This window comes from Nicotiana sylvestris, chromosome 12 (genome assembly GCF_000393655.2).
Source record: "Nicotiana sylvestris chromosome 12, ASM39365v2, whole genome shotgun sequence".
NCBI classification, from domain to species: Eukaryota; Viridiplantae; Streptophyta; class Magnoliopsida; order Solanales; family Solanaceae; genus Nicotiana; species Nicotiana sylvestris.
The window spans coordinates 49,483,002-49,504,177 of record NC_091068.1 but is presented as its reverse complement, the minus strand read 5'-3'; the positions used below and the strand labels follow the sequence as shown (position 1 = coordinate 49,504,177).

The following is a 21,176-nucleotide window of genomic DNA, read 5'->3' as shown; positions in this document are numbered from 1 at the left end:
TATGCTTATTTTTATTTATTTATTTCTTATTAAAGAATGAATATTTTTTCATTACATTTCAAATATTGGCTAAAAACTAGCAGGCCTAAAAAGTGGCCATCCCACCCAATTCTTTTCACATCCGTATGGACGTTAATTTTCCAGATATAAAGGATAACCCCTAAAGTGGCCCATCACTGAAGAATTGGGCCGTAAGTCCAAATTTCAGGGCTCAAAAAGCAAATAGCCCAACTTGCAGACGAATCCCCTATAAAGTTTCCTAGAAAACCCTAACCCCCAAAAATCTTTTACGCTTTGCTCCTCCTGATCTGAAAAATCAACCATGGGTAAGCTCAGCCCCATAATTCTAAAGCCTTTGTTCGTAAAGGTATTGCGGTTAATCTGGTGAGATTTTGGTTTATGCAGGTAAGGTTCACGGATCATTGGCTCGTGCTGGTAAGGTGAGAGGCCAAACACCCAAAGTAGCCAAGCAGGATAAGAAAAAGAAGCCCCGTGGCCGGGCTCACAAAAGGATGCAGTATAATAGGCGTTTCGTTACTGCTGGTAATTCTATTATTTGATCTCTTCAAACCTTTGTTATATTTGATATTATGGATTATGAAAACTATTAATTGAAGACGAAATTAATTTGGTCTTTAGTTTCTAGTATAATAGACTTGAACTTTTGGGGTGTCTGGTTGAAATTTGCAACGAACAATTTGTGGAATGCTTGTAGAGTGACAAAGCTATAACGCTCCTTTGTCTGAAATTTTGAAGGAACTAAGTTAATTTTTTTAAGCTGGGTAAGTAGACTTGGTGACCAAATGTTAAAGTTTCTGGTGTGTGTGAGCTACCTGAGTTGTTGAAAAACCAATCTGGGAAATGTCCTGAGTCTGTATTACTTGTTTCAGCTAATATCTGGATGTGTTGTCAGCCTTTATAGATCAAAATTACCACAAGAACATTATTTGCATACCTCATCTTCACGTTTGACGAATACCTTATGTTACTTACTTTTATACCCAATCAAACATTGGAAAATGATTTCCATTTTCCCTCTATGGCGTTCTATGCCTATCCTAAGATGAATATGCGACTTGGGTGTTGGCGTTTATGTTGGTATAAAGTTTTTGAGTGTTCTACAACTACTATGTTTGAGTCGATGTTAACTTACGCCAACATAATCCTCAAAAGTAGTTTGATTTAACCTTGGCATGGCAGAAGCCACACTTTATTGAAAATTTGCATTAGAATGCTTTGTTGTAAAATTAGAATACAACATTCTGTTGATGTCATTTCGATACTAATTGGTTGAAATATTTGAGTTTACACTGGTACTCTTGCATTTCTCATTTGAATATGTTTATTTTTGCAGTTGTTGGCTTTGGCAAGAAGAGAGGACCAAACTCCTCTGAGAAGTAAATTCAGAAATGGGTAGAATTTGTTTGCTTTTCTGAATTGTTATTTTTATCGTGCTATAGCTTTGGTAATTAATGGGGTAAGCTTGCCATTGACAATCTTGTACGGTTAATTAGATTTTTGAATCTGTACAAGATATTTTTGCATTGAATTATAGACTTTATTTTTCAAGTTTCCCGGCTCAAATAATGTTGGTGTTTGGGAAGATGTTTCCAATCAGTGGAACATTAACCAACCCTAAAATTGGGCAGCAAGGTACCTATCGTTAACAACAGAACAGCAATAGCAGGCAAAATTATACTTTTACGTTTTAGCAATCTAATGAACAAAGAGCGAAACACACCTTTAGATCTGGAAAAATGATTAAAATAAGAATAATTATATTCTCAACATTTAAATGCAAATTTTTATTTGCCCGACAACTCTACCATTAGTAAAGGTTCTTGTTCATCTTCTTCTGATGAATTTTGGTAATCAAGGACTTAAAATGATTTATTGTCAAGCTGTGTAAGCTTTGGAGATGCAACTGCAAAGTGAGGCTACTTGGTCAAAAGCTCTATGCTTAAGAATAAGAGGTGACATCTATCCGTGTTATATGAGAGTAGTGTCAAGAACTAGTATATGCACAAGGAAAACAGAATTAATAGCGATAAAGGTGAGGGTTGGTGACTGGAAATGTGGATGACCAGACTTTACTTTGGCATGAGTGGACTTGGAATAACAAGGGGAAGAGAGATTGCAAATATTTTTTGGGCTGTAAAGCACTTATACCTAGGGTTTTGAAAACAGATAACGTGGAAACAAAATAATTATCTAGGGCTAGTTGTGTGTGCAAGCCAAACGCCGAGTACGGAATCAAGGATACGTGAAAATATTGCAAGTGGAAATGGCTCAAATATGTCATCAGACTTTAATAAATGGCTTGTCATTTGTTATAAGCCAGACATATTCATGTCACTATCGTTACACTATTAGTTTGTACATGCCATTATTCACTATCGGAATATTATTACTACCAGATTTCACCATGTGGTATTATTTAAAACCTTCATCACCTTCCAGCCCTCTCCCCTTTCAACCCCTTTTACGAGTGGCATATATGAGCCATTTCATTAGGTTCAATGGCATATTCGAGTCTTTTTCCTATTTTTTATGTTACATAACACTCCTGGGTAACAAATTTTGTTAATCATTCCATGCATGTTATTCAACCTTTTGGAATCATTTTCTGTATAAAACCTCAAATTTTTCTAATTTTATACTTATATTTTTATGTAACAAACTTATAAGGACAAGTTTGTCCCTTGTATTATAACATTATTATTTTATATGGAAACATTATACTCTCTTATTTAATTTAATTGGGCTATGAATCTAATCCTATTTTATTTCATTCAAAAATTTCTCGTACATTAGCTCTTTAAAAGATTTTAAAAATACATAAAATTTATTTAAGAAAAAGAAGAGACGAGCTTAAAAGAGCATTAATGAGGTGTATTTGGGTATGGAAAGTACATTTGAGTGTTTATTAAGAGTAAGAATGTGTTTTCACGGTGGAATTTGGAGTATTACAGTGTTTTGGACATTGTGATGGCTTGGGAAAATGACATAAAATTTGTTTTGAAAAAAGAAATATGACGGGTTTAAAAGAGAGTACACTATTGAGGTATAGCTGGGTATGAAAAGTATGTATGAGTGTGTGAATTAAGAGTGTATTTTCATGATAAAATTTGGGTTGTTACAATGGTTAGGACGTAGTTGTGGCTTCAGAAAAGGCTCAAATATACCAGTAAACTTAATACAAAGACTCAAATATATCACTGAACTTAATAAAAAAGGCTCATATATGCCACTCGTAAAGGGGGCATGAGAGGGGAGGGGATTGGTAAATGATGAAGGGTTTAGATGATGCCACGTGGCAAATTCTCGTAGTAGTTGGGTTCCGTTAGAGGAAACTAGCATATATGAGCCAATAGTATAACATTAGTGGCATGAATATATTCAACTCTTAACATTAGGACTCCGAATGGGTAAAATCTAGCAAAAAAGAAAACTCAATAACATCAAACAAAGCTATAGGAATCAATTCCAAATAATAAAGCTTTGATCTTTATTCAATTCTAAAAAAGTCAATAAAAGTCAACCCGGGGTCACGAACTCAAGTCACGGGGTAGATCCCGACTATCCATAACCCCACGAGTCCAAATAGGTGATTAGATTCCAAAACCAAGTCCAAATCGACCTCCAAATCCTCAATTTTTATTTTCTTTCATATCTGAGTGTTAATAATCCATGTATATTCTTGAAATAATGGTAGAAATGTGTAAAAATCATTTATCCCAAAGTCTTGTGTGAAAATCCTCTTCAAAAATCGATCTTCTCTAAGTCTATGATTCAAAATATGAGATAATGGGTCTAAGTCCCAAAAGTGCTTCCTAATAATCAGCTGCGGAAGTTGAAAATGCTACAAGGATTCGAAAATGCGACCCTCGCAAACATGAAGTTGGTCCCTGAGCAGCAGTCTTCGCAATTGCGACCAGGAGCCTCGCAAATGTGACCAGGCATCGCAATTGCGATGCCCCCTTCCCAAATGCGGATGTCGCAATTGGGACACCAGCTTCGCAAATACAAAGATGGCCTTCACTGATCCACTTTGCAAATTCAATCAGAACTCCACAAATGCAGACTTTGCAAATGCGAGTAGACTATCACAAATGCGATATCTGCAGCACCAGAAATCTCCAACTTCCAAAACTCAATCTGAAACTCGTCCAAAACTCACCCGAACCCCTCAAGCCCCTTACCAAACATCCACACAAGTATATAAACTTCATAAAAAATCTTTCTTAAGCTCAAAATATCAAAATAATGTCCATAACCAAGAATCAAATACCAAAACGCATCATGCAAGCTTCCAAGTTCAAGAATTTGAAATTTCACAAGCAAGCGTCCGATTCCTACCAAACCAACTCAGAATAAACCAAACTTTGCACACAATTCCAAAATGACAAAATAGACATATTCTAAGTTCCAAAAATACAAATCCAGTCATACGCGTAAGTCCAAAATCAGCCTACGATCCTATTGGAACCATTAAATACGAATCTAAGATTGTTTAACAAATGTCAAACCTTGGTCAACTCAAACATAAGCTTTCAACAATGGCACTAAGTGTTTCAATTCACTCCGAAACCTTCTTAGAACCAAACCAACCATCCTCGCATGTCACAAAACAATAATAAAGCACCCGAAAAGTATCAAATGGGGAATCAGGGCTCAAATACACAAAATGACCGGCTGGGCCGTTACATTCTTTCCCTCTTAAACAAACTTTCATTCTCGAACAAGTGTAGAATCATACCTGGATATCAAAAAAAATAAGGATATCTGCTACGTATATCATGATCGGTCTCCCAAGTTGCTTCCTTGTTGGCCTCTCCACTAGACCTTCACTAATGCAATATCGTTAGACCTTAGCTTCTAAACCAGCCTATCCAAAATGGCCACAGGCTCTTCTTCATAAGCCAGATTCTCATCCAACTGCACTGAAGGGATATAAAACACGTGTGACTGATCCTCATAATACTTTCGAAGCATGAAAATATGGACACTAGGTGAACTCCCAACAAGCTGGGTGGTAAAGAAAGTTTGTAGGTCACCTTACCAACTCTCTCTAACATCTGGAATGAACCAATTTATCGAAGGCTCAATTTTCCATTACTCCCAAATCTCATCACGCCCTTCATAGGCAAAACTAGGAGAAGAACCTTCTCACCCTCCATAAAAGCCACATCAAGAACCTTTTTGTCAATATAACTCTTTTGCCTGGACGATGTTGTATAGAGCCGCTCCTGAATTAATTTCACCTTTTCCATAGCATCACAAACCAAGCTTGTGTCCAACAATCTAGCCTTACCAGGCTCAAACTAACCAACTGGAGAACCACATCGTCTCCCATATAAGGTCTCACAAGGAGCCGTCTGGATGCTCTACTGGTAACTGATGTTGTATACAAACTCCGCTAATGGAAGAAATTGATCCCACTAGCCTCCGAAATCTATAATACAAGCCCTCAACATATCCTCCAAAATCTGAATGGTCCGCTCGGATTACAATCCGTTTGAGGTGAAGTGCAATGCTCAACTCAACCTGCATGCCCAACTCATGCTGAACCGCTCTCCATAAATTCAAAGTAAATTGAGTGATGCGATATGAGATGATAGAAACAGACAAACAATGCAAGCGGACAATCTCCCTGATGTGGATCTTATCCAACTGCTCTGAAGTGTAGGAAATCATGACTAGAATGAAATGCACAGACTTGGTCAGTCTGTGCAATGACTCGAACGGCATCAAATCTCCTTAATGTCCGTGGCAACCTACCATAAAGTCCATGATGATGCGCTCCTACTTTCACTCCGGTATCTTAAGATTCTGAGGCAAACCACTCGATCTTTGATGCTAATACTTGACCTGCTGACAATTCAAACACCACACAACATATCCCATAATGTCCTTCTTTATCCTCTACCACCAATAATGTTACTTAAGCTCACGATACATCTTCGTAGCACCTAGGTGAATAGAATATCGCGAACTGTGAGCCTCCTCAAGAATAAAATCCCTCAAACCATCCACATTAGGAACACAGATCCAACCCTAAAGCCTCAACACACTATTATTATCATTAGCCACCTCTTTAGCACTATCTCGCTGCACCGTGTCCTTACAGACAAGAAAATAGGGATTGTCATGTTGACGAGCCTTAATGTGCTCAAACAAGGATGCTTAAGATACAACACAAGCAAGGACTCTGCTAGGCTCCAAATATTCAATCTCACGAATCTGTTGGTGAAAGCCTGAACATCCAAAGCCAAAGGTCTCTCTATAGCTGTATAAATGCTAAACTCCTCATACTCTCCACATTTCTACTCAAGGCATCATCTACCACATTAGCCTTCCCCGAAAGATAAAAAATAGTGATATCATAATCTTTCAATAACAATAACCATCTTCGCTTCCTCAAGTTCAAATCTTTCTGTTTAAACAGATGCTAAAGACTCTGATGATCCGCATACACCTCACAAGACATGCCATATAAGTAATGCCACCAAATCTTGAGTGTGTGAACAATAGTTGTCAACTCCAAATCATGCAATAGATAATTCTTCTCATGGGGCTTCAACTAGCACGACACATAGGCAATCAGACTATGACGAGACAGTATTTAAAATTATGCTCGCTAATCAAATATAGTATAGTATAATATCATATTCACAGGGATTGGAGTTAAACAATATTATCGTAGTTCCTAGCTTGATTTCTATCCAAGATGATCAACAGTTGAGATTTATGTGATTAAAACTAAAATTAACTAAGAGTCTAAACTATTGACTAATGACAATCGATACAAGTAATTAGCAAAAAAGGTTATCAATGGGAGAAGATAGGGCTTTGATAGGATAGGTGCTAGACAAATGTTTGAGATCTAACTCTAGATAATTCACTTCTAAACTCAATTATTAGTTCAAGCGTTTAGAAGAAACTCCTCTCTTGATTATGTCTCAATCTCACAAGATGAACCAATTTAAGCTCTGTGAAGATATGCAAGAATTCGTAGTGGATTGATCTTTAGGAGAACCTCTCTCGATTATCCTCCTAACTAGGTTTAATCAACAATTCAACTAGCCTCTTTTGATTACTAAGAATAATTAATGAACTCAACCAATTATATAATGCAAAGATATCACAGGTTATGCCTCTCTCGATCACATGAATAAGAGAGTATAGATGCAATAATTAAAATATCCAAAACGATTCAATACATAAAATTAGAGTTATAATCCACAAATAAATATCAATACACCAAATCTATCAAACCCAAAAGGGAACTACTCCATAGATATGGAGCAATTCATCACAAATATGCTTAAAGTAAAGAAAAACATAAAACGATCCAAACTCGTGTCTTGAGTGAGGATTAAATGATGAATTCCTTGTGTTTTTGCTTCTCCAACTCCTCCTTAGCCTTCTTAGATCTAAGGTGTGTAAAATTCCATAAAATAATATTTTTTCCATGTATTTATACCAAGTAGGGTTGGGCCCAAACGAAATTCCTTTTTCTCTAGCCGAAATAGGACATTTACTGTATAAAAATTGCACAGGCGCATCGCATGGGGCGATGCGCCAAGCGGGGTTGTAGTGGGACTTATCAGGGAGCTTGCATTTTGAAGGCACCCACGGCGCCCCACGTGCCGCTCCACGTGCTTTTCTTAGAGTACAGATTTTTTCCTAATTTTTGATATCCAGATGTGGTTCTCAACACCCGAACACGATCCCCGCTTAATCCCTTGGGCTTTTACTCAGACTTCAAAGCTCCAAATAGCTTGAATTAGCTCTGTAACATCTACATAGCTAAGAATCACTCTTACAAGGCATAAAATACACAAAAAGTACAAAACACTAGCGATTAGAGCTCAAACACAATTAAAATGCAGTAAATTAGAGTGCAATAAGCGACTAAAATACGTACTTATAGCCTACAATCAACATAACCATTGCTCGTCCTCGAGCAATCAAACTACACTTAATAAAGACATGACCTTTTTAACAATTCCCCTAACTCATCACACCAAGAATATTTAAAATAGACTAAGCACAATCGTGTAACATCTTTACCTCAAGATTTTACTCACAAGTACCATGCATTATTCACAACTCGCTCACTTACTCTAACATAGTGGTCAACAACATTACCTTTCCTTCATGAATCAATTGTCCTCACACAACAAAAGAGAGTAGTTCCACATACAATAGAAATTAAGAACAATTGGAAACTCAAGATAGAATGAATTCGCTCACTCTAAAAAACAACATTCATATGCCAAAAAAGACGTACCATAGGCTTTCCCGTAGTGTACTACTCTAATAATTGAGCTCATTCAGTCAAGGATCAAGTAGGACTTCATTTGGTTGTAATGTGGGCTGCGGGATAGGTGGGATACATTTGGATATAAGAGCGATTACATCTCCCTAAGCACTTTAATATACACATTTCATTATTCTAAACCCCCACACTTATTTCAAACCATAACTCCACCTTCACATCAATTTACATTAACTCCCTACTTCTTTAAGCACAATTACATCAAGAGCTACCACTTATCAAGGAATATTTAAGTGGCTCTTATTTTTTTTTAAAACAATGCACTTTTCTCCTTATTTCACTAGTTCCACTCAAAAGCCAATCCAACCACCCCACATTTCAACTTTTACAAAGTTCATAACAAATTCAAGTGCTCAAGAGAGGTACAAGGTTCAACTAGAAGGTCAATTCAAATAAATGGGTAAGGCTTGTAATGTTGTTGCCAAAGAACAGGATTACATGCTCAAAGGGGTTAACTAAGATTCATAACAATCGGGTGGGTAAAAGTATATATCTGACTCAACAAAAAAATGCCTATATCACTTCCTAGACTAAATTAAACTACTATTTTGCTTTGCAAACGCGCGGGGCAAGTTCTAGACATCAAATGCAGTGCACAGAATACAACAAAATCTCACACACACATGACAAATAACTCACTCAGTATTGGACTCATCAAGACACTATAGTCAAAGCAGTTAAAAAAAGTTAAGATTAGATATTTTAAAGTACTTACACACGAGTAAAAAACTGAGCATAAGTGTCACAACTAAAACACTCACTATTCTCCAAGTATAATACAGTTAAGAGACATTGCTTCCATTTCAAATCATAGCACAAGGTTTCCACTCCTAACAAAAAAGTAAAAACTAACTACACCTGGTTCAAACAAAACTGTTGGAAAAGAACCGCGACACGAAGAAAAACCAAGGGGGAATTATTACACTACCTACAAAAGAAAATCTTTTTGTTTTAGACTTTAATCCTTCAAGAAGCCTGTCGATGATATCCATCGTCGGGAAAAATCGAAAATTTTAAATTTTTTATGGTTTTTTCAAAAAAAAATTCTATCTCTAACTACTACAACTAACAAAAAGAAACTAAAATTAATATACATACAACATACAAATATCTCCCACCCCATACTTTAAGTTGTGTCATGTTCCCATGACACATAATTAAAAAGCATAAGATAAAGGAAACTTCCCTGAACATCTAGTCGGGGTCTGAGTCAAAGTCGGGCTCCATTCCACGTGCCCGAACTAATGCACACATCCATGCCGATAGCTTCTTCTCAGGCTTCTTGGGGTACACCCTGCACTTATCTTTCTCACTCACTATATCCTTCTCTTTTGAACTCGTCACTTTCCACTCAACACTTGCAGCCGGTTTCTCCTTTCTCACCCAGTTGCTATGTTAATCTCATAAGTCACAGTCTCCTCACCCACTCTAAGAATGAGTTTTCTCTCGTGTATATCTAATATCGCTCTACCCGTTGCTAAGAATGGTCTTCCTAGGATAAAGGGACCTCCTTATTCTTCTCCATCTTCACCACTATAAAATCTAGCGAAAAGGCGAACTTATCTACCCGAACCAAAATATCTTCCACTATCCCCTCAGGTATCACAGTTGTTTGGTCTGCCAACTGCAAAGATATTGGTGTTGATCTTATCTCTCCGATCTCATTCTCTAGTTTCCTGTAAATAGACAAGGGCATTAAGTTAATTGAGGCACCAGAATCACATAAAGACTTATCAAAATTAATAGTGCCCAAAGAGCAAGGTATAGTAAAACTCCCTGGATCTCTCTACACGTTTGTGGGAGTTTGTTTTGCAAGATTGCGCTGCAATGCTCCGTGAGCTTGACCACTGAGGTCTCTTCTATCTTCCTTTTATTTGTCAAGATCTCCTTAAAGAATTTGGCATAAGCTGGCATTTGTGAGAGCATTTTTGTGAATGGTAAGTTCACATGAACCTGTTTCAGCATATCCAAAAACTTCTCAAATTGTTTGCCCGCTTTTCTCTATATAGCTTTTGGGGAAAATGTAAAGAAGTCATATGCTTGCTCTCTTCTAGTTCCTCCCTTATTGAATTCTCTTCCTTTTTCTTTTTCTCATCTCCCTTCTTATCTTTCTTCTTCTTATCAACTTTAATTTTCAACCGCTCCCCACTTTCTTTTTCGAGTTCCCTATCTTTTTGGACTGGTGTGGGATCTTTCAACACTTGCCTACTTCTCAAGGTTAAAACATTCACTATTTCTTTGGGGTTTATTTCAATATCAGCAGGAAGAGTACCTGGAATTCTCTAAGATAATATTGTTGCTAGCTGCCCAACCTGTCTTTCCCGGTTTCGAACACCAGTGCCCAGTTCTTTGATAGCTGAGCTATGAGCTTCAAGTCTCTCATCGGTTTTGACAATGAAGGCCTTCATGAGATCTTCCAAGCCAGACTGAGTGGGCTATCGAGGCTGAAATTTCTGCCTCTGCTGATTCATAAAACCCAAAGCTCCTTGTCCCTAGGGTTTTGGATTATTTTGTTGCCATGAATTTACAGTAACCCCAGGTGAACTCCATGAAAAACCGAGGTGACTCTAACCCATTACATTAAAGTTATAATTTCCAGCAACATTTACTTCCTCAATTGAGGCTTGACGCTCATGAGTAGGGTGTCCACTTCCACATATATCACAAAATGTGTGAGGCTCATTGTGTATTGAGGTTAAGGTCAGCTTCCGTATTTCTTTGGCCATGGCATCAAGCTGTACTTGCACAGATATGTTAGCATCAACCTGGTGAAAACCAGTCGATCTTCTTCTTTTAGCACTCTTAGATGGTCACTGATTTGCATCTTCAGACAACTCATCAAGAATTGTAACTAGCTCCTCTGGAGTCTTCTTCATCAACGGGCCTCCAACTGTATTGCTCAATGTTCTACGAGGCCGGTGTCAATCTATCCCAAAAGTCCTAGAGTTGCATCCAGAGTTCAATTCCGTTGTGTTGACACTTTCGAACTATATCCTTAAACCTCTCCCATGCTTCAAAAATAGTTTCGGTCTCTTTCTGGTAGAAGTTATGGATTTCTTTTCTAAACTTGCCCGTTTTAGCTGATGAGAAATATTTATCAAGAAATTTTCTGGTCATCTCATCCCATGTTCCAATTGATCCCATATCAAGCTTCAAAGCTATAGCTTTGCATCATCTTTGAGTGTGAAGGGGAATGTCCTTAAGTAAACTTCATCTTGTGACACATCATTGTATTGAAAGGTATTCATAATCTCCTCGAAGTCTATTAGATGGTTGTTTGGATCTTCGTTCATCTTCCCACTGAAGACACAACAGTTTTGAAGGGTTTGAAGCAACCTTTGCTTCAACTCGAATTGTTAGCTGCAATTGGAGGTGGTCTAACACTTGATAATCCTTGGTTGTAGAACGGTCTAGCATAATTTCCAAATGATCTCCCAGCACCGGGAGCTATATTTCCGAATTGAGATGCAATCAAGGGTTGATTTTGATAAATTCTCTAAGACCTCTCCTCTTCATAAATAATATATGAATCTCTAATAGCTGCTTCCTCAGCATCTCATGCAGATTTTTCTCGTTGTTGGGTTGCCTCTCTTGCAGCTAAATCCATATTATCATCATCGTCTCCAGCCATGATTTCTTTGGTTGACGATTGCCCAGCCCTTTCTAACGTCTCGATGTGATTTTTTTTCCTTCCTCAGCTGTTACAGTTGTCTATCTCGGGCTCGTATGGTTGCACTTCATTTGCAAAAGCTCGAGTCATGCACCAATCTAAATCTGTAACCTGTGCACAGTCAAAGTACACCAACCATAACAAAGGCAAAAATAAAATAAAATAAAAAGAAAAAATTTCCTGAATTGACACTACAAACTATTTTAAATACTATTGATTGCCAATCCCCGACAATAGCGCCAAAATTTGACGAGCGCAAAACACCACTTAAAATTATGCTCGCTAATCAAATATAGTATAGTATAATATCGTATCCATAGGGATTGGAGTTAAACAGTATTATCGTAGTTTCTAGCTTGATTGCTATACAAGATGATCAACAATTGAGATTTATATGATTAAATCTAAAATTAACTAAGAGCCTAAACTATTAACTAATGACAATCGACACAAGTATTGAGCAAAGAAGGTTATCAATGGGAGAAGATAGGGTTTTGATAGGATAGGTGCAAGACAAATGTTTGGGATCTAACTCTAGATAATTCACTTCTAATGTTCAAGTGAGTCTCTCGAATTCAGTCAATTATTAGTTCAAACATTTAGAAAAAACTTCTCTCACGATTAAATCTCAAATTCACAAGATGAACCAATTTAAGCTCTGTGAAGATATGCAAGAATTCGTAGTGGATTGGTCGAACCTCTCTCGATTATCCTCCTAACTAGGTTCAATCAACAATTCAACTAGCCTCTTTTGATTACTAAGAAGAATTAATGAACACAACCAATTATATAATGCAAAGATATCACAAGTTATGCCTCTCTCAATCACATGAACAAGTGAGTATAGATGCAATAATTAAAACATCCAAAACGATTCAATACATAAAACTAGAGTAATAATCCACAAATAAATATCAATACACCAAATCCATCAAACCCAAAAGGAAACTACTCCATAGATATGGAGCAATTCATCACAAATATGCTTAAAGTAAAGAAAAACATAAAACGATCCAAACCCATGTCTTGAGTGAGGATTGAATGATGAATTCCTTGTGTTTTTGCTTGTCCAACTCCTCCTTAGCCTTCTTAGGTCTAAGATGTGTCAAAATTCCACAAAATAATATTTTTTCCATGTATTTATACCAAGTAGGGTCGGGCCCAAACGAAATCCCTTAAATTTTAGCCGAAATAGGACATTTACTCTGTAAAAATTGCAATGGCGAGATGCATGGGGCGACGCGCCAAGCGGGGCAGTAATGGGACTTATCAGGGAGCTTGCATTTTGAAGGCATCAGAAATATAGGCAGCCGCGACGGCCCACCTGCCTCTCCATGCGCCGCGGCTGTGGACTTTTCTCAGAGTACAAATTTTTTCTTGATTTTTGATATCTAAATGTGGTTCTCGACCTTCGAACACGATTCCGACTTAATCCCTTGGGCTTTTACTCAGACTTCAAAGCTCTAAATAGCTCGAATTAGCTTTGTAACATTTACATAGCTAAGAATCACTCTTACAAGGCATAAAACACACAATAAGTACAAAACACTAGCGATTAAAGCTCAAACACAATTCAAATACAGTAAATTAGAGTGCAATAAGCTACTAAAATACGTAATTATAGCCTACCATCACCCTACCGTCCTGCATCAACACACATCCATTGCCAACGCATGAAGCATCACAATAAACCATATATGACCCCGATCCTGAAGTCTAAACCAAAATTGTAGTCGTAGTCAAAGCTATCTTGAGCTTTTGAAAGCTCTCATCACACTCATCCGACCACCTGAACGGAGAGCCCTTCAATCAACTTTGCCAAATCCAAAAAGCTCTTGATCTCTGTAGCGGTAGAAGATCTGGGCCAGCTCTGAACTGCCTCCATCTTCTTCAAATGTACCTTGATCTCATCAATAGATACCACATGACCCAAGAATGCCACCGAGTCTAATAAAAACTCGCACTTGGAACTTAGCATACAACTTCTTCTCCCTCAATCTGAAGCATAATCCTTAAATACTGCTCATGCTCCTCAGCGCTACGGGAATACACCGAGATATCATTAATGAACACAATGATAAAAGAATCCAAATAAGGTTGGAACATAATGTTCATTAAATGCATGAAGGTTGCTGGGACATTAGTCAAACCAAAAGACATCACCCAAAACTCATAATGCCCATAACGAATCTTAAAAGACTCTTAGGGATGTCAGAAGCCCTAATATTCGACTAGTGATACCCCAATCTCAAGTTAATCTTTGAGAATACCCAGGCACCCTGAAGCTGGTCAAATAAATCATTAATGAGCGGTAATGAATACTTGTTCTTGATTGTAACCTTGTTCAACTGCCAGTAGTCAATACACATTCTCATATACCTAACTTTTTTCTAACAAAAACAGTGGTGCACCCCAAGGTGACACACTAGACCTATGAACCCCTTATCTAGCAACTCATCTAACTGCTCCTTCAATCCCTTGAACTCAGCATGAGCCATGTGATATAGAGGAATACAAATAGGCTGAGTGCTTGGTGCCAAATCAATACCAAAATCAATATCCCTATCAGGTGGCATGCCTGGTAGGTTTTGTCACACCTCCTTTTTCAGCTACACCCGCAAATGGGCGTAAAAGGGAGTTTTTCCAATTAAAGGACAATCGAAACGGGATTTATTTATTTATTTCAGAGTCGCCACTTGGGAGATTTATGGTGTCCCAAGTCACCGGTTGAATCCCGAATCGAGGAAAAGATTGACTCTGTATTACAGTCCGCGAACCAGAAATCCGAGTAAGGAATTCTGTTAACCCGGGAGAAGGTGTTAGGCATTCCCGAGTTCCGTGGTTCTAGCACGGTCGCTCAACTGTCATATTCGGCTTATTTATCTGATTTTAATACATGTTGAACTTATGTGCAAATTTTAACTATGTACCGCTTTTATTATTATTATTTTAACAGAGAATTGCAACATTGTGAAAACGTATCTCGAACCACGTCACATCAATGTACCCGTGGTTATCGACACATTTTGACTCTGTTAGGATTTGGATTTGGGTCACATAAATGTACACCCGAGTTTAAGAAAGTAAATTATTAAAGGTGTGCCTAAAGTGACTAGCGTATTGTCATTTCGGGGAAGGCCGTGAACTTTTGCTAAACGGCTCATCCCGAAGTCTAAGGAATTTTACAAACACTTATAGAGGGCCCCGCAACTTTTGTTTGTCGAGGCTCGTCTCATTCATTATTTTAAAAAGGATTGCAACGTCATGGAAATGCATCTCGAACCACGTCACAATCAATGTACCCGTGATTATCGACATATTTCCACTTCGTTGAGATTTGGATTTGGGTCACATAAATGTGCACCCGAGTTTAGGGAGGTAATGTTATTAAAATACGCGCCTGAAGAGACTAGCGCGTTGTTATTTTGAGGAAGGCCGTAAAATTCGCTAAATAGCCTGTCCCGAATTCTAAAGGTTTTATTTCAACCATTCATTGAGGGCCCCGCAATTTGCATTTTTTATTCGGCGAGGCTTGTCTCATCATTTTTATAGGGCCAATCCTAAAACAATCTATCATTTTATTTTTTATTTGCATTATTTAAGGATTAGAAGACCTGGGTCTATTGAACTCATAGAAATCAACTTTTATTCATTTTTAGGTTCTGAATGTGGTCCGTATAAATGGACCCTTATCTAAGTGTGTACACAGAGCAAACCAACTATAGATCTAGGCCCAGGTCCAAATGAACATGCAATTAGAGTTGGACTTGGGTCGTTGTTGACAGTACCGAAGCCCAAAATGTCCAAAGTGGATCACTGACCTCAGCTTCAATTCTAGTTTAACACAGAATCAATGGAACAACTTCAAGTTATCTAACGTGCACTCAACAAGTTATGAGAAGGGAGAATCACGTTTATCTACTCAAACTAAGGAACAATTAATCATTGGAATCTCATATAAAAATTCAGCTTACTCCACCTGTTTAACTAATGGTGACTCCTAATGAAGGATCGTGTTTTGGACTAAATAGCTAACATCCACGAGCAGATTCAAAGCAGTCTTATTAATAAGGCATGTTCAATTCGATTAACTACTGTTATGAACTATTAATCCAGAATTACCAACACTTATGCTGTAACAATGAATTCCGGGCCATCAAACTTAAAGTGGCCGTCATACTGATTTCAAAATCAACTGTATCCTAGGAAAACAATTTAGTGGAATGTATCTAAAAAAAAAACTGAGCTTCCATTAATCAACACAAGTTAAATCAGATTGTTAGCTATAGAATTCTTAGGCTTCCAAGAATACACATCTAATTAGTTTAACTAAATCAGATTGATGTTCTAAATTCTAAAATCTATTATAACAGTCCAACACAATCCACAAGTTAAAGCAAACCGTCCATCACAATCCATTGGAGTTCAGAATACTTAACTACAGTGGACGAATACACGCATCATAAACAATTTATCTATATATGTAACAGAAATTTTCACTATAATTCCGCAGCAGGAAACTTGCTTCATTTCATTCCAATAGCCAAGAATATACAAAATGTGTACCTGGTATTGACAATACAAGAAGAAGAAGAAGAGGATCAGTAGCAGCAGTAGCAATACAACACAGTAGGACAACAAACAATAACCAGCAGCAAATCCACCCAAGTTCGAAGCCCAAAACAGTATGAAAACCCAACAGAGTTGATAGAACAAACTCAAATAATGCCAAAACCCAAGAACGAAACAAGGGCTGAAATATATGCAGTCAGCTGATTTATCCACTAACTCAAACTCAAAGACTCGAAATAAATAGATTAAGGGACTGGATTCTAATTCAAAACTGGGATCCTTTCTTTTAAACTCTCTCTCAGAACTGATTCAAGACTCAGAAATCTTCTCCTCAGATTTTTCAGGATTAATCCCGTGTGTCCAAAAAATAAACCACCCCTCTATCTGTCCTAAGTGACTCTATTTATAACCAAACACTGCCCTGCCCCTCAACTTTCAAAAGCACTTTGGGCAGAATTTTTTCCCACTAATTCTGCCCATTATCCTTTTAATTCCACTAGTATGTGTTTTGTTCCCCACTACACTTGTCTTCTCTTTCTTTAAATCCCAATAGGTATGAGCACCCTTTTCTTTAAACCTTTCCCCCACCATTATGTCTTGTTCCCCATAGCACTAAACAACTGTATTAGTTTAATGATATTTTAGTACTTAGTGGACAGAACACTCAAACTACCCACTTCTTCCTATTTTCAATTCCCAAATTACCCCCTAAAGCCCTGAAATTATTGTCCTACCCACTAACCAAGTGGAATCCAACAAACTAACAGCTACGACCAATTCAAATCAGCTACTAATTCAATCATTAATTCAAACTATTAAATCAAGTGGCATTAAAATAAAGACTAAGGGTTCAGGGCAGCACACATTGAACTAGCTATATTGGGGAAACAATCATATTTAGCTCAGCAATAGATGAGCTGAAATCAGCTAGACGAGCATGTGCCTTAATCAGATTGGAATACAAAAGAAGAAACAGTCACCAGGGCTTTAAGGGTATTGACAGATTCAGGATAACAAATGACCAATAAATCCAGTTCAATGAACTGAATATACCAACAGGCTCAGTTCTAAGTTCAAATATACCAACGAGCTCATTTTAATACAAACTTAGAACACAAACGAGGCAGGAGGGGAAACAGACAAGCATGAACCAAAACTTAGACTATTATCATGCTAATCTAACATTCAAGTATACCAGACTAATCGACGACACTTATTCAATCGATTACACAAATTATACCACATAACAATCGACAGCAAACAGAAGTAATGATAAAATTGGACCAAATAAAAGGTCTGGTGGAGAAGGACAGAATCAATCAACAACAATTAAAAAACCAATAAAGCTACACTAAACAAAGTAAACAGAATAACCAAACCCAAAAACGAAACAAACAAGAAAGGGAAAATACCTCAAGAACTCGGAAACATGGACGACCCTGACTTGGACCCTGACTCAGACCATTTTTGAGGTCGAACGGACCTTAATCGAGTGTTCTCAACTGAGAACACTTCGACTAAAGTCGATTAGACCCCAAATTATCCTTTAATTTGGACAGATTTCAACTTTTGGTCTTTTAGGGTTCTTGGGGGTTCGATTTGGGATTCGTCCAGCTCTGGTCAGATTCGAACCCAACCAAGTGTGTTTTGGGCATGAGGGAGGTCATGGGGTGCCAGGGTGTGAGCTCAGGGCGGTTTGGGGTAGGTCCAGGTTTTGCTCGAATCTTCAAATGAAGATTCGAGAAGTTTGAGGATGATTCGAAGCAAACGAGTACTGGATTTGCAACGAGGGTGGTCAGATGGCTTAGGGGTATTAATTGGGTGGCCATTGGTGACTGACCGCCGCCGTGGGCAATTTCCGGCGGGCGGTCAATGGCGGAACGAGGTTTGGTCTCTGAAGACCCGTTGAGGGAGATGAATAGGGGGGTTCTAAGGGGGCGGGGTGCGGTCTTAGGATTATATACTGGGGAAGGGTTTGATCCAGACCGTTAGATCGATTAAGATCAACGACTTGGATCAATTCACTTAATGGAACGGTGTCGTTTGGACACTCTTGAGACCGGGTTGGTTTCTGGACAAACGGGTCGGGTTCGGTTCTTGGATACGGGTATTGATCTGTGACCGTTGGATGTGGTTTGGTTGAATGGCTGAGATTTTTGCCATTGAAACGACGTAGTTTGGCTCCTATACTACGTCGTTTCATCGTCCTATGAGAGGGGATGCCTGGACCGGGTTTGGGACATGCCATTGGTCCACGGATTTGAGCCCAATCCGATTTTCCTTCCTATTTTTGTTCTTTCTTCTTCTTCTCTTTTTTTTTCTCTTTTTCTAATTAATAAACTAAAATTCTAAGTTAAATTATAAAACAAATTAACTTATTAAACTACTAATTAGCTCTTAATAATAATTATGACACATGATTAAGTACCAATTTAAAATAAAATCACACAACTAGACCTTAAATGCTAAAAAAATGCAAAGTACATTATTTTTGTGATTTCTCATTTTTGGCAAAACACCAATTTTCTTGATTAACTAAACAATTGCAAAAATCAAATTCTAAATGCAAATGCCATATTTTTTGGTATTTTATTCTTAATTTAACAAATAAACAAGCACGAACGAATGCAAACAATACAAGAAATATAACACAAAATTCGCAACAACTGCAAACAACACAAAACTATTTTATTTTAAATTTTCTAGGAGTAGTTCTCGTAGGGCAAAAATTACGTGCTCACAGCTGCCCCTCTTTGTCCGGAAACACAAAGAGTTTTCGTGCAAAGATAAAGTGAGCGGATACGAGGGTTTTTTTCCCGTTGGAATACTCCGTGTGAAGCATTTTTTGAAAAGATTTTAACCGAATCTTTGCTTCAAAGGTTTCCTACATATCCCTTGCTAAAAGGGAATCAGGTCAATGTAGTTCGGGAAGTTTCGGTAGCTGGGACTACCATGGAACTGCCTTTTTGCTGTTACTGCCATTGCTGCTGATGTTACCGCTTACTGACCTCCTTATTACACCTTGATGAAAGATAAAGAAGTTATACTAAGCTATGATCTATGAATTACAAAATTTATTCTCAAACTTGGTCATGTGACTGTTGTTGCCTTGCTGCCTTGTGTTTCCTCTGGTATTTCTTTGCTTCTGATTTGACTTGTATTCTCCCTTGATTGCCGATCTCGAACTGCTTATTCCCTTCTTGTGAGCTTCGAATCATTTTTCCTCGAAGGTTGAACTGCCTTCTTCCGACCATTGTTGCCTTCCTTCTGATTTTCAAACTTGAATTGATGCTGGGGATTTTTGTTGTATTCCTCTGCTTTACTGACTTCAACAACTTCTTAAAATATAACACTTCCATTCTCCAGGCGGGCTCCTGACTTCAACTACTTCTTCAAAATATAACACCTCCTTTCTCCAGGCGAGCTCCTGACTTTAACTAACTCTTCAAAATATAACACCTCCATTCTCCAGGCGGGATCCTGACTTCAACTATTTCTTCAAAATATAACACCTCCATTCTCCAGGCGGGCTCCTGACTTCAACTAACTCTTCAAAATATAACACCTCCATTCTCCAGGCGGGCTCCTGACTTCAATTACTTCTTCAAAATATAACACCTCCATTCTTCAGGCGGGCTCCTGACTTCAATTACTTCTTAAAAAATGCGTTTTACTGATGTTGTTCCTTCCTGCCTCCCGAACCATTTTCCTTCTAACTTGAATCATCCTCTTTCAGAACTGTTTCCCTCAAAACTGGTGTCTTACTCCTCCGAAAACTGCTGGGGACAACACCAGTGTTTTATTCACAACTATGTTATTTTCCTTCTTCACAGTCTACTTCCTTTAAAGCTGGTGTCTTCCTTCCACTGGAACTACTTTCCTCAAGCTGGTATTTTCACTTCTCTGAAACCTGCCGGGGATAACACTGCTAGGGAATTATCTTCCTTCTTTAAGACTAGTTACTTTCCTCCCTTTAACAATGGTGGGGATGGCACTGATTCAAAGACCACTACTCTTAAAACGTGGCTTATCTTGCTTCTTCCAAGATTGCTTTCTTTAAAACTTGTATTGCCTTCGCCCGTAAACTGCTGGGGATTCCACTTCCTTCAAAACTTGTGTTACCTTCCATCTTACCCCCAAGTGGTTATCTGATTTCAAGAAAATTTTCGCAATGAGAGAAAATTTTCTACCCCAGTTGGATAATCTTCTTTGTGGCCATGTCTTCCCGCTGTTAATAACATTTCCTTTCCCTGCTTCAAATCAAAGAAAAATTTGTTAGTTTAAAACGTGGTGAGTGGTCGTGCCACTCCTGCTGGGGATGGTTTTTCCCTTTTTCCTTTCCCTGCTTTGCGTTTTATTACAAAACTTGTTGGGGATGATATTATTTGCTGGGGATGATATTCCTGCCGGGGATGGTTTTCTTTTCTCTTTCTTCCCCGCTCTGTGTTGTCCGACCATCGCGGAACTTGGTCGATAATCTGTCGGAGTTGTTCCTGCATCTCGCAAATCTGCTGGGGATCCTCTTGGAATTTGATCCATAACTTTTCAACTGTTGTTTTTTCTGTTTTTCTCCAACTTCCCCTGGAAATT

General features: G+C 38.1%; 1 protein-coding gene and 1 non-coding gene across 2 annotated transcripts; both read left to right on the top strand.

Annotated features, from left to right (window-relative positions):
• The first annotated feature begins 224 nt into the window (after positions 1–224).
• Positions 225–1,569, top strand: LOC104237806 (small ribosomal subunit protein eS30z/eS30y/eS30x). The gene is made up of 3 exons (XM_009792030.2): positions 225–326; positions 406–543; positions 1,355–1,569. Exons 1-3 carry the CDS (start codon positions 323–325, stop codon positions 1,399–1,401), a joined length of 189 nt encoding a protein of 62 aa, XP_009790332.1. The 5' UTR covers positions 225–322; the 3' UTR covers positions 1,402–1,569.
• Positions 1,570–11,306: 9,737 nt separating this feature from the next.
• LOC138884417 (small nucleolar RNA R71) lies at positions 11,307–11,413 on the top strand. The gene has a single exon (XR_011404611.1). It is a non-coding gene; the product is annotated as a small nucleolar RNA R71 (small nucleolar RNA).
• Positions 11,414–21,176: the final 9,763 nt, after the last annotated feature.